At 41.0% G+C, this 13,215-nt stretch overlaps 1 protein-coding gene across 3 annotated transcripts in view; it reads right to left on the bottom strand.

The window, feature by feature from the left end:
- Positions 1 to 9,583: 9,583 nt before the first annotated feature.
- The window catches only part of GMEB1 (glucocorticoid modulatory element binding protein 1), a 28,902-nt gene continuing 25,270 nt past the window's right edge, over positions 9,584 to 13,215 (bottom strand). For all 3 annotated transcript variants that reach the window (XM_087820251.1, XM_016217002.2, XM_016217009.2), the window contains one exon: positions 9,584 to 12,873. In XM_087820251.1, coding sequence (XP_087676377.1) covers positions 12,173 to 12,873 — 701 coding nt within the window. In that variant the 3' untranslated portion in view covers positions 9,584 to 12,172. The remainder of the gene's footprint in view (positions 12,874 to 13,215) is intronic.

The raw sequence follows: 13,215 nt of genomic DNA, 5'->3' as shown, positions 1-13,215 counted from the left end.
CACTCTAAAATCAATTAAAAAAATGTCCTTATCTGAGGAAGAAAGAAAATTAAAGCTATTTAAATACCTGCTCTGTGTTAGCTTTTGTTGTTAATTGCTTTAAAAGCCTTCTGAAAGGCTTACACCATCTTCAAAATAACTAACAGTCTCTCCATTTTACAACTGGGGAAACAGAGAAGTTAAGTACTGTGTTCAAGTTAACAAAGCTATTAAATAGGTACATCTCATACCAAGAAGAACATAATAGTGTTCCTCTGCTCCCAAAAGAAACTCTGTATTCAAGAACCAGAATCCAGAGGGTTCGAAGGATGGGCAAAAGCATTTTTAATCAGAGGCAAAACCAACTTATGCAGGGATATTTGATCCTAGGACAACCCATCTCCTAATAGCTTTTGGTATTGCAAATAGTAGCAAACAGATAAATAATGCACTATTAAGTGTCAACCTGATACCATCCACTCCCTGGATACAGGAGGCTTTGGTGGACTCAGTAGTAAAATAAATGACATACTGGATTTTGCATCATAAGTATGCTCTGAGTGCTCAGTTCATTTTTTGTGTGCCCATAATTGCACTTACAGTTGGAATAAAGAAGGTCAGTCACCACATGTGATTGAGTTCTGGAAAAGACAATAAAATGTCAAGTCATAGAGTATAGCTCCCACCAAGGGAATAAAAGAAACCTAGTAACCCTCTTTTAAAGATACTCAGCCAGTAAACCTCATGGCCCAGATTTATGTATAAACTCTAAGTGGTTGCCAACACTTACCCTTGAAAGCAGCAGCATGGTATAGTAAGGAGAGGATTGACCAGGAGTCAGTCATACCCTGGGAGGAGGAGGGACTAAATACTGGCTTCCCCACCAGATTTGCAACATTAGGTAAATTACTAAACCTTTCAGAGATTGCCTCAGTTGATAAAGGGAATAATACCTCCTTAAAAGGCTTGTTGTGAAGATAAAGTTTTTAAAAAAACACATTAAAGCAAGTCTAGTACATTGTAAATCCCCTTCCTATAATACCCTTAAGGCATGATAGTGAAAATTCCCTCCAATGATATCTTCATGGTGCCTGAAATTTTGATTAGTTCCTTTGGGATTACTTTCTGTCATCTGGGAGTTCCCAGTTAAACTGCATATATTCTCGGGAGGAAGAGTAATCCCTAACCCAGGATTTTAGTTCACCAGATTGGCTTTAATAGGCCCCTGAACAGAACACACAAGACTGAGGTACTTAATCACTGAGAAGAGGGAGAGGAAGTCTGGAGTGTGGGGCATCATCTTACGTGACAGACTCCCTCATGGTTTGAGAAAACAAAACTGTACTAGTTAATGGGTCTGTGTTCTAGTTTTAGCTCTGCAACTGGGTAGATAAAGCATTCAACCAGTATTTACTGAGGGCCAGGCAATGTGCTGGAGAGAACGTCTTAAGAGTTTACTTTCCCTTGAAGCTTACAGTTGGAAACCGACTCTAAGCACATAGTTATTCAGTTAAAGTTGCACAAAGTGCAATGAGAAAGCAGAGGGACCTGGGGGCGGGGGGGGCAGCAAAGGAAGTTTTCCCTGAGGTGGTGAGCTTCCGCTAAAGCCTGAAGGATAACCAGAAATTGACAGCGAGGGAAGGGAGTGAGGGAACAATAGTGCAAAGGCCCAAGCAGGCAAAGAGCTTGGCACTGGTGAGGAACTAAAAGGACAGCATGACTGGCACATAATGAGAGGATGGCACCAGATAAGACTGGAGCATTGGGCAGAAAGAAGAAAAATAAGAACTTTAGAGGTTAGCTATAAATGATGATCAGCTAGTAAAGGGTTAACAGGAGCATAGCATTCTCAGGTTTATGTTTTAAGATGATGTTAACTCCTTAACTCTGATTGCAGTGTGGGAAATATATTTAGGGAGAAGAGAGAAGATTAGGAGTTAGAAGAGTACTGCAGTAAGTCCAGGCAAAAGATAATGGCCTAATATAGTGGCAGTGAAGACAGTGAGAAATGGACATTTAAGAGGTAAAATTAGAGGTCTTAGTGGTTGGTCAGTTGATTGGATTGGGGGAGGGCACTAAAGAAGAAGCAGGGATCAAGGATAATACCTCATTTTCACCTGAGGACATGTTTAGAGAGAGGAAGGGAGAGAGAAAAAACATTGATCTTGTGCCCCAACCAGGGATCATACTCACAACCCCGGTATGCCCTGACCAAGAACTAAACCAGCAACCTTTCAGTGCACAAGATATTGCTTAATCAACTGAGCCACTCCAGCAGAGCTGATGGTACCTGGTTTGATTTGAGTAATTGAGTGGATGAGGTGTCATTTTTCTAATGTCAGAGGGAATACTGGAGGAGATTTGTAGGAGTAGAGAAAGATTATAAATTTATCTTTGAACATTCTGGGTTTCAGGAGAAGATAAAATATCAGGTAGAAATGTTCTATAGACAAAGGGTTTGGGGCATAGAGAGAAAAACAGGGCTTAAAATACAAATCATGGAGTTTTAGTTATAGTGATGTTAGTTGAAACCAAAGGAGTCTATGAGATTTCCTCAGAAGAGAGAGAGAACAAAAGGCCCAGCACCAAACCAGAGAGATATAAGGGGAAACAAGGATAGTAAATAATTTCCTCATTCAGGTTATTTTCAAGACTGTAAAATAAGGAAGTTAGACCAAAATAACTTCTAAGTTTCCTTTCAGTTCCATCATTTTAGACTTTGGAAGATAAAAACCAAAGAGCTCTTTCTGGATATATAAAGGGAGCAGTGGGAATAAGAGAGAGAAAAGTCAGATAGGAGGACAGATTTTACCTCCTGCTGAGGATTGGTAGACCTCATTACCCATCACCCTTAGTAAGGCAGGAATAGAAGAGACCTTCTTTGAGAAATACTTACATATGTCACACAGTGTACAAAGCTTGCCACTCTCTGGCCCTGTATATTTCTCACTGTGTGCTTTATGCTCCAGGCACACTGAATTTTTTTCCCAAATACACTTTTTTTTTCTTTCCTGAAACCCATGATTTTCACATACAGTTCCTTCTGCCTCAATGTCCTTGCCATCTTCCCCACCCAACTTCTATCTTTCCTTCACCTGTGATCAGTGAAGGTTTATTTATTACCCCAAGCAGAAATAAGGTTTTTTATTCTTTGTTCACCCATGATATTGGCCTTATAGTAATTTCCTTATGATAATTTATTTTGGTATATTAAATTTATCTGTTGCCCTGGCCATTGTGGCTCAGTTGGTTGGGTGTTGTCCCATGCACCAAAAGGTGGCCGGTTTGATTCTGAATCAGGACACATGCCCAGGTTTTGACCTTGATCCCCGGTGGGGGGTATGCAGGAGGCAGCCAATTCATATTTCGCTCTCACATGGACGTTTCTTGCTCTCTCTTCCTGTCTCTAAAAATCAGTAAAAAATATTTTTTAAAAATATATTTGTTTACATCAATATTTCTTTTTCTTTTGTAAGTCTTGGACTCAACTGACAATCTAATGAGAGTAATGAATCTCCTCAGAAAAATGCATATATACCCAAATGTTTGTGTACGGTCTTATTAAGCATCTCTGCCCCAAGCCCATCCATCCATAGACCCCAGCTTAAGACAATCAACCCCCAGGTTACATATTGCCTCTCCAATAAACCTATGACTGCTTATAGAACAAAAAACATTTTTATTATTAATCACTATAATCCAATGCTAAGTAAATATTTGTTGAATTAATTTATCTCATTCATTTTCAAAATTCTCCCTAGTAATGTCAATCCCCATTTTACTAATGAAAACCTGGTGGAGCCATTAGTGTTAAAAAGTTAAATGTGCAGACATAGCTAGCTTAATTGATTGTTAAAAGGCAATGTGCTGTATAATTTTGTTAACTGCTGTCGCCCCAATAAATTCAATAAAAGGAAAAAAATAAGGCAATGTGGAAATCCAAGATAAGTTGACGATTGGCTTTTTTTTTTTTTTTTTTTTAAGTGAAGGCATGTTTTACGAATTGCTGAATGAAGGTGTGAAAAGAGCAACGTAGAAACAGGCTTTAAGAAGAAAAGGCAGCTGGGCTAGGTGGCCTTAAGACACTAGGAATTCACAGCTGTGTATATTCAAGAGCAGCTGCTAGAGACATCAAAGGCAGAAAAGAACCAAGAAAGAGCCAGCAGTAAAGGAACCCTGAAGATTCAACTCAGTCTAGAGGTGACAGCAGAAATTTTTAGCTGTCCTCCAGGAAGTGAGAAAGGTAATGATAATGTAATGAGTTTTTTTGTTTTGTTTTCAATATGTCTTTATTGATTTCAAAGAGAGAAAGGGAGAGGAGAGAGAGAAACGTCAATGATGAGTCATTGATCGGCTGCCTCCTGCATGCCCCCTACTGGGGATCGAGACAGCAACCTGGGCCTATGCCCTGACTGGGAATCAAACCACGATCTCCTGGATCGTAGGTCGATGCTCAAACACTGAGCCATGCCGGCCAGGCTGTAATGAGTTTTTGATAAAGCTAAACTATTCAAAATAGAGGTCTGTTCTTTATTCTGAGATTATTTCTCTCCTAACTTGTTGATGTAAAAATGCCCTTTCTTTTCAAATGATGCTAGTAAGAGTTGGCCATTAAAAAGTATATTTATATTTGTAAAATATAATGTTGGGAATCTCATGTTGGTTACTAAGACTTGGGGGGATCTCTTTTATTGATACATGAAGTCTGAAAATCTAGATAGCACTGGGGTAAGGAACAGTTTATGTTATAGTCTCAATCTAAGACAATATTAGGGTTAGAGTTAGGGGTCATAGGCTGGAGAGAAAAATGAAGCATAAACAAGATTTCTGGAAACAGTGCCAAGGGGAAACGAAGCTAGGGAGTCCCTGGAAGGACTGGTTCCATTTTAATCTTGTCAAGAAAAAAGTTAAACCAACAAATGCAACTAAACTATTTGTGACAATTTTTACAGATAAATTTTTCCTTTTTGGTCCTTGAGTGGTAGGTACAGAGAACTTAAATAAGACAAGAATATGAGAGGCCATGTCTAATTTGCTCGGAAAGGCTAACTAGACTGTCTCAGCCAATGGAAGTGTTAACTTAGCACTTCTGAGGCATAATAGTTCCATTTTTGTTCCTTAAACCAGAGACTACATGCTTTTTGCTCAGTTGGCAAAGGCTTTATATTACTACTACCAATGTTCTATGGAGTAGGTTCCTTGTGTAACAACTGGCACATGGGGTTGGGCATAGCAAAGAAATGGAGTTCTAAACAGGGACACTGACATCAGCATCATCTCAAACAAGGCCATTAACAAACCAGTACTTCCTGTGACAGATGGACAGATGACCTGGGTTCTAAAATCCTTCATCAGGTGAGCAGACTTTCCCAAGCTCCGGTTCTCCCTCTCCAGTACTATTGAGAGATGATGAATGGGACATGCTGCCCATCAGATAGCAAAATCTGATCAGCTTCCACTGCCCCAGATCTCCGAAATCCCAACTACGTTGCATCATGATTTAGGCCCAGTCCTAAAACTAAAAATTTTAATATACTAAAAGTTAAATGTAAACAAAACAATTTAAGGAACAACTAAATATGTTATCAAATAAAACATCATCATTATAAAATGATTTCTTGAAGGGTTCCTTTTAGGTATTAAGCTTTTCTAGTACGTTTAAAGACTAATTAAGTTAATGGGTACCCTATGCTTCAAATCTATATTGTTTAGAGTAGAAGATAAATATGTTAGTTTCCTCATTGTAAAATGAAGTAAATAATGCTATCCATCACATAGAATTGTTGTGTGAACCAAATGGATTAACATATGTAAAGTGCTTAAAACAGTGCTTGCTTGGTACATAGTTTCCCTTCAATAAGTATTGGTTATTATTACTATCACTATTGCATCAAATATCTATCAAGCTCTACTACATGCCAGGCACCGTTCCAGGAACTGTAGAAACAGCAGTGACTAAGATAAGAAAGGTCTCTGCTCTCATGGAACTTCCATTCTAGTTGGGGGAGAAAAAAATAAATGTATGCCAGGTGATAAGTAAAATGGAGAAAAATAAAATAGGGTAAAGGAAAATAGGAAGCATAGTGCAGAGGAAAGTTGTCATTTTTTATAGTGTGGGTGGTCAGAGAAGTCCTCTCTGATAAGGTAACATGTGAACAAAGACTCGAAGTGAGATAGTAAGTTTTGCTGTTATCTAGTGGAAGAGTGTGCTAACAGATTATTAAATAAAAGATTTTTTAAAAAGTGCCCGGCCAGTGTGGCTTAGTGGTTGAGCATCAACCTATGAACCAGGTTGTCATGGTTCAATTCTCAGTCAGGGCACATGCCTGGGTAGCAGGCTCGATCCCCAGTAGGTGGCGTGCAGGAGGCAGCCAATCAATGACTCTCAGTGTTTCTATCTCTATTCCTGCCCTGCATCTCCCTCTCCTTTCCTCTCTCTGAAATAAAAAAATATATATTTTAAAAGCAGTTACCAAAATAAATAGGTCTAGGTTTATAATACATGATACAGAGGGGCAGGATCTGTAAAGCTATGCCCCACCTAAGATAGGCCTCAGTTCCAGTCAAGTGTTGCTATAAGGAAATGTGAACCCAGTGTTAGTAGATATTCTGGGTGGGGGTTTTTGTTGTTTTGTGGCATTTTTTTAAGAGAAATTATATCTTGTATTTTTTTCATGTGAATTGTCCTAATGTTTGAAACACTGTGTAGGCATAAATGCATATATATGTTCAGCAAAAGACATGTGCAAGAATGTTCAGAGGCATTATTTATAATGGCCCCTAACTGGAAACTACCCAAGTGCCCATCATTAGAATGGATATGCTGTGGCACAGTAACAGTTTTTACAGAGCAATGAGAAGGAACTAACTACAATTTCACACATTATGGGTGAATCTCACAATATAATGTTGAGTGGGGGTGGGGAGTCACTAGAGTTGAAAAACAGGTAAAACGAAGCTATGGCGTTAGAGAGCTAGATAGTGATTACCCTGGCTATGTAAGATGCTGGTAATTTTTTTTCTTTTTTTTAAAAAAAACATATCTTTACTGATTTCAGAGAGAGGAAGGGAGAGGGAGAGAGAGAAACATCAATGATGAGAGAGTCATTGATCGGCTGCCTCCCGCACACCCCGGACTGGGGATCAAGCCCACAACGCAGGCATATGCCCTGACCAGGAATTGAACTGCGATCTCCTGGATGGTAGGTTGACGCTCAACTGCTGAGCCATGCCGAGCTGGGCGGTAATTTTTTTTCTTGATCTGGAAACTGATTTCATGGGTGTGTTCAGTTTTTAAATTTACCAAATTGTGCAGTGATTTGTCATTTTCCTGTATGCATTTATACTTCAATAAAAAGTTAACAAAAACATGGGCCAAAGTAAGTCTTCAGGCTGAATCAGGACTGTGGAATTCTAGTTTGCTCTATAATAAAATACATAGATTTCTTAGAGAAAACATCAGAGTTTACCAAAAACCCCCACAAAAACTTGTACTTTGAAATGCAGGTAGACCTCCCTATGTATGCTTTCCTTAGAGAAGCTCCTACAAAGCCCAGTGAGCAACTTTAGCTTCTGGGTTATTATCCAGCCTCACACTTACCCTTATATGTGATTCAAGAGTATTGTTCATTCTTGTCTTCAAACTAGAAAAATAAATCCGTATATCCATTACAAGCCATGGGTATCAGTAAAGGTACAGAACTGGAAACCACACATGTAGGAGAACCCAGAGCCCAATTTCAAAGTAGGGTCTGGTCTACTTTAGGTTGAAAGGGCACCAGATGTCTTTAGACTGAGAAGCTCTTAAGACATAGCAGAAATTTCTGGTAGTTGTGAAGAGGTAGTAGGAATAATATTGGACTTAAAAAATTATCCAGGAACAGGAATATCTTAGCGTGGGTCACTGACCATAAGTAGAAAATCAAGTAGGTGTGAAAGATAGGTTTTAGAATCTTTGTGTGCTGGGAACTTACCTATAGTCAGTGCACAAGCACATCCCAAAGGTGTTTCAATTCAATAGAGTTAGGAAGGCTGTTTTAGGTAGTGAAGACAGCAGTCTTTGGATGCATGCTGAGGTTTGGGTCCTGGGGGTGCCATGAGAAATAATCTCCAGTTGAAAGAGTTGCTGACATGGCAGAATTTGGGAACCAAATGTAATTTGGTTAGGGAAATAGGAGTATGGATAAGAAAGTTGGAGGAAAGTAGAACCTTCCAGAAGTCAAACTGCATAGCTCAGGACAAAGAAAGGTGTTCCAGGATTGGGAAAGAAATCTGGAAAGGACTCAGGGCTAAGAAGAGAAATTTCAGGGACAAAGAGTCCAAATCTAGTAGAACTGATCCTGTGCAGCCCCTTGGCTAGTACAACCACCTTGGTGGTTACTGTAATACATTACAGACTGCACAAGAATTTCCCAGGAAAGAGGTATCTTAAGTGTGAGGGAACTGTACTAGGTAAATTATCTGACAATGCAGGGGCTAGTCTATTATCTTGATTTTTTTTCCTCAGAAACGACTATTTCCTCAGGAGTATTGTCCAAAGTGAATCAAAACCTCATGCGTATTTTCAGAATTCAGCCTTTTTTAATCCTTCCTACCTCCTTGACCTGCATCAGTCAGAACTCAACTAGTAATCCCATACAGCATGCTTGATTTTACTATTTTTGTAATCAGTTGTTACCAATGCCAATACTTCCTACTATACAAACTTCCTTTAGTGCCTTTTATGAAAATGGGATAAAATGCCACCACTAAAGATATCATACCACCTGAACTGAATATTAATTTTCCAGGGTATCTGGGTTAACACTGGTTCTCCTTCCCTAACGTGGGAAGACGTGTAAAAGAAACTTCAGTGAAGTGACTTTGAATCCTGAATGTTCAAGTCTATTGTCAATTTTTTACTTCAGAGTAACTGGGGGTTTTTCTTTTGTTCTGTGGGGGTGAGGGACAGGGAAGGAACCTGAAATGGGGAAGAAAACAAAGTGGAGGCCAAACAGGGACATGGCCAAGGTGGGACAGTTGTACAGTTGACTCTGAGGCCTTTGTAGAAACCACATGACAGGAAGGTTTGAGGCATTTACCTTCCACCAGCTAAACTCCAATCCTGCACTGGATTCATCTGATGGAAACTCAGAGAAGCCAATACATGACTTGGCTTTCTCCAGTAGGGTACTCTTGGGAGAAACTGCCCATGCTGCTGACTCTGCTTGGCTCTGGAGGCAAAAGCAGCAAAAGACTAAGGATTGTTTTTCTCTTGTATAAATAACCCAACTACTTGAAAATGGAGTACAAAAAAAAAACCTAGCCAAAAATGGTCTCTCCTAAATCAGCTTTGGGTCACACCACCAGGAAGTACTCCCATGTTTGCTGATCCCTGCCCCCAAACTGGATTAGGTACTTGATCCTTTATTTTCTCAGGTCCCCAGCATTCCCCCCCCTCACCCCCCAGTCAAGAGCTCTGTCACTGCACTTACTCCAATATGATCTGTTTCAGTATCTCACTAGAGAAGGGCTTAACCTTTTTGTGCCTTTGGTAGTCTGCTGAAACCTATGGATCAATTCTCAGAATAATGCTTTTAAATGCATGAAATAAAATACATAGGACTACAAAGGAAACCAATTATATTGAAATATAAATTCCAGACAGCCTCTGGAGTATGAATTCCTTGAGTGCACGGACTGTGTTTTCACCTCTGTACTGCCAGTGCCTAGCACAAAGCCTGGCACATAGATTGTACTTATAAATGTTTATTGAATGAATGAACAGAAAGATAAATGGCTATTGCCAAGTCAGCCCAAGGAATGATTCATTGCAAATGCTGTGCACAGACCAATGGCTTGCATATGTCTCACCCCATCTGAGATCATCTAGACCAGGGCTGTGAGGGAACCCCCACTCAACAATGGGTGCCATAGCATCTAGCAATGATGATAGGCTATTGGAAGACCAAGAAAACAAAACTCATGTATTTCCATTAGCTGGAATATTCAGAAAGTAAAAGTAAACAGGCTCTGTCCTCAGGAAGAGGAGATCTCTTGACTTTGGGAGCATGATGTTCACACTACTTTAAAACACTACCAATAGCTCTGATGGAGAGAAGAAAGGAACCTGAGCTAGCATACAGGTGTTCTCCAGGGCTCCTCCTCTGTCCTGAATTGGGCCTCTTGTCTCTGGGAAAGAGAAAAGTGTCCCTAAAAACCATAGTAGGGATGATATGCCTTTCTAGGTTCAAGTAGCAGTTTTAGCCTTAGAAAGAAATATTGGTTTTGTTTATGTACCAACAGGAAACCTAAAGAAGCAAGAAGTAAAAGCCACTTTCCTCACTAAAGGGACAAAGGTTTGTTCTAAGCTGATTGCTACATCTATTAAATATTTTGAAAAGAAAAATAAAACCCCAATTTTAAAGCTGAAAACCACAACTGTACAGGGTTCAGAAATCTCACCCTTAAGGCTTTTATGACTGAGCCTCCCAAGTTAGAGGGCTTCTCCAGCTATACACAGCCATCTGAGGGGTAGCAGAACTGTTTTCACTTGCTTGACAACAGGGTTTCCAACATCTGTTGGAAGAAACATGGCTTCAAGTGGGTGCCTTCTTTAAAAAAAAAAAAAAGGAAACTATAGGTCAAAGTTTTGCTTTTAATTAAAAACAAAAAAACCCTTCCCACTCCTAAGGTGTGTGCTATTTTTTGACCTATTTTTCCTTTAAACTGTCTGCAGTTTCCCTATATTTTTTCTAATGCAGTAAACAATGCAACCAAAAGAAATAAAAACCAGGGTCTACTCTTGCCCCAAACACTGAAGATGGTAAAAGAGAAGTAATCAAAGCACAGAAAATGGCCCAGCTCTAAATATACAAACAACATAAAAAAAGAAAGAAAACAAGACACCCCACCCCCCCCAAGACATTATTATTGACATTCCTGGTACAATTCCTAAAATATAATGTTGCAGACAATGCTTCTTTCCCAGGGAGTCCAGCTCGCTCAGGAGGAGACATCCACTCGGTGCCTCAGGATAGGCTAGGGGTGTTGAGTCTTCCTGCCAAACCTAAGGCTTTTTTATGAGCTCAATCTCACAGAAACATCTGTGGTGTAAATGACTCTAAAAGGGGATGAAGGCAGGCACCTGTCACTGTTCTCCAAATCAGCCAAAAAGCTGAAGAGTGTGGGATCCAGGAGACAGATGCCATTAACAGTTAAGGGATGAAGGGTAGAACAAGAGGAAGCACCAAATGAGTGGCTGCTTTTGGTTCCAAAGCCAAAAGAGGGCCCCACCAAAAAGGGCAGCTGGTCTGGATGAGGAATTCCCCTGCTCTTGGAGTCATGCAATAAAAATGATGGCCTTGGAGCCCCTATCCAACAGCCACAGTCCAAGAACCAGAGCAATTTACACCATTTCACACAGTTGGTAAATGAATGGACTGATCCTAGTTTAGAAAGATAAGTGCTTTGACAAAGTTGGGGGCTTGAATCCCAAAGCACAGCCGTGATATCCCTGGATTTCTATTTCTCCTGATGCTACTTGCTCCATGGCAATGTACCCCTCCACTTATCACTGGATTCTCCTCAAAATGGCACCTACAGTGGTAACCCTCAGAGATATCAAGAGGCATCAGTTGCACTTCTGGAAATAAGGTAATTTCTTTGCCCCATTCTGGCCAAAGCACTTCCCTTTTTAAGCTGCTGCTCCAAGCAAGAGTTCCCCTCCAAGCAGAGTTCAACTTCCTTTTGTTTCAGAGTTTTGCACTGGCCTCTGAGGGCCCATTCCAGGATACAAAATAAATATCCTTCTGCATCCATGTGTGAATGGATTGCCTTCTATTATCAGGTCTGTGTTCCACAGTTTGGTTAATGCATCTTTATGAGAATAAAACCACATGCGTACACAGATAGACTAGCCTGGAAAGGGCTTTTGGGATAGGTTTCTTGATGCCTCTGCTAAAAGAAATAACTTTCTTGGTGAAAGAGGGTGAGGACATTGAGTGACCTACTCTCAACTTCTGGAAGGGCAACTTGTTCTTGTCCATTTTTTTCAATGAGGGGGTGAGAGGAACCCAACATATTCAGTTATAACAATGAGATTTTGTTTTTTTTTAAAAAGGATCCTATGTGGAAATGAGTGGGACAATGATAAAAGTAAACAAATAATTAAAATTTCAAACCAAAACATATTTCCTGGCCCCAGTATCCCCAGTTAATCCTCTAAGACCACAATCTCCACATTGTGGACTTGATGCTGATGTTCTTCCATCTCAGCCACAACTTTCTCCTCAGTCCTCAGCTCTGTCTCCAAAATGACTGCTTTGCCCTCAGTATCTTCAGCCTCTGGGTCTGGGGCTGGGTCAATCTCAATGATGGTCTGCCCATCCTCTGAGGTGCTTTCAACAGCCTGGATTGCTGAGGTCAAGCCGGACTCCATGGCCACCAATTCCACAGGGCTCACCATAGTGGTCATGTTGCCTAGGGTACTCCCATCCTGCATGGCAGTAGAGCTTAGCAGCGCTAAGCTAGACGAAGGGTGGATGGTCACTGTGTCTGGTGAGCTGCTCTTGGCAGAGGAGACCACTGTGGCATAGCGGAAGAGCTGAGGGCCAGAAGGCAGTGTGTGGACAGTCACAGGACTGGAGCCCTGGCTGAGGGTGGCCACTGGAATATTGCCCATGGAAAATGACTGACCCACTGGGGTGATGGTGATGGGTGAGATGACTGTGAACTGAGGCTGCTGGACAGGAGGAGAAGGGCTCAGGACGGTGGTAGAGGCTGGCCGCTGGAGTCGAGGCCTTTTTGGGGGCTTAGGAGTGCTCACAGGCATCAATACCACATTTTGAACTGTCTGGGATTTCAGCCTCTGATCCTGAGCTTGCTTCTTCTGCTCTTCCAACTGGCGTTCCAAGTCTATGGGAAAAAAGACAGACTTTGTGTGGAGGGAAGCATCATCTTTTTTTTTTAAATATATCTTTATTGATTTCAGAGACAGGAAGGGAGAGGGAGGGAGAGAGAGAGAGAGAGAGAGAGAGAAACATCAATGATGAGGGAGGGTCATTGACCGGCTGCCTTCTGCATGCCCCCGACTGGGGATCAAGCCCGTAAGTCGGGCATGTGCCCTGACAGGGAATCAAACCACGATCTCCCAGATCCTAGGTTGATGCTCAACTGCTGAGCCATGCCCAGCCGGGCAGGAAGCATAATCCTGAGAACAGTAAAATGGGAGTGAGGGGAACTGGGTCTTGTTCTGGT

Source organism: Miniopterus natalensis, chromosome 9 (genome assembly GCF_054644295.1).
Source record: "Miniopterus natalensis isolate mMinNat1 chromosome 9, mMinNat1.hap1, whole genome shotgun sequence".
In the NCBI taxonomy this organism is placed as follows: Eukaryota; Metazoa; Chordata; class Mammalia; order Chiroptera; family Miniopteridae; genus Miniopterus; species Miniopterus natalensis.
The sequence above is the reverse complement of the archived record's forward strand: the minus strand, read 5'-3'. Positions and strand labels throughout refer to the sequence as shown.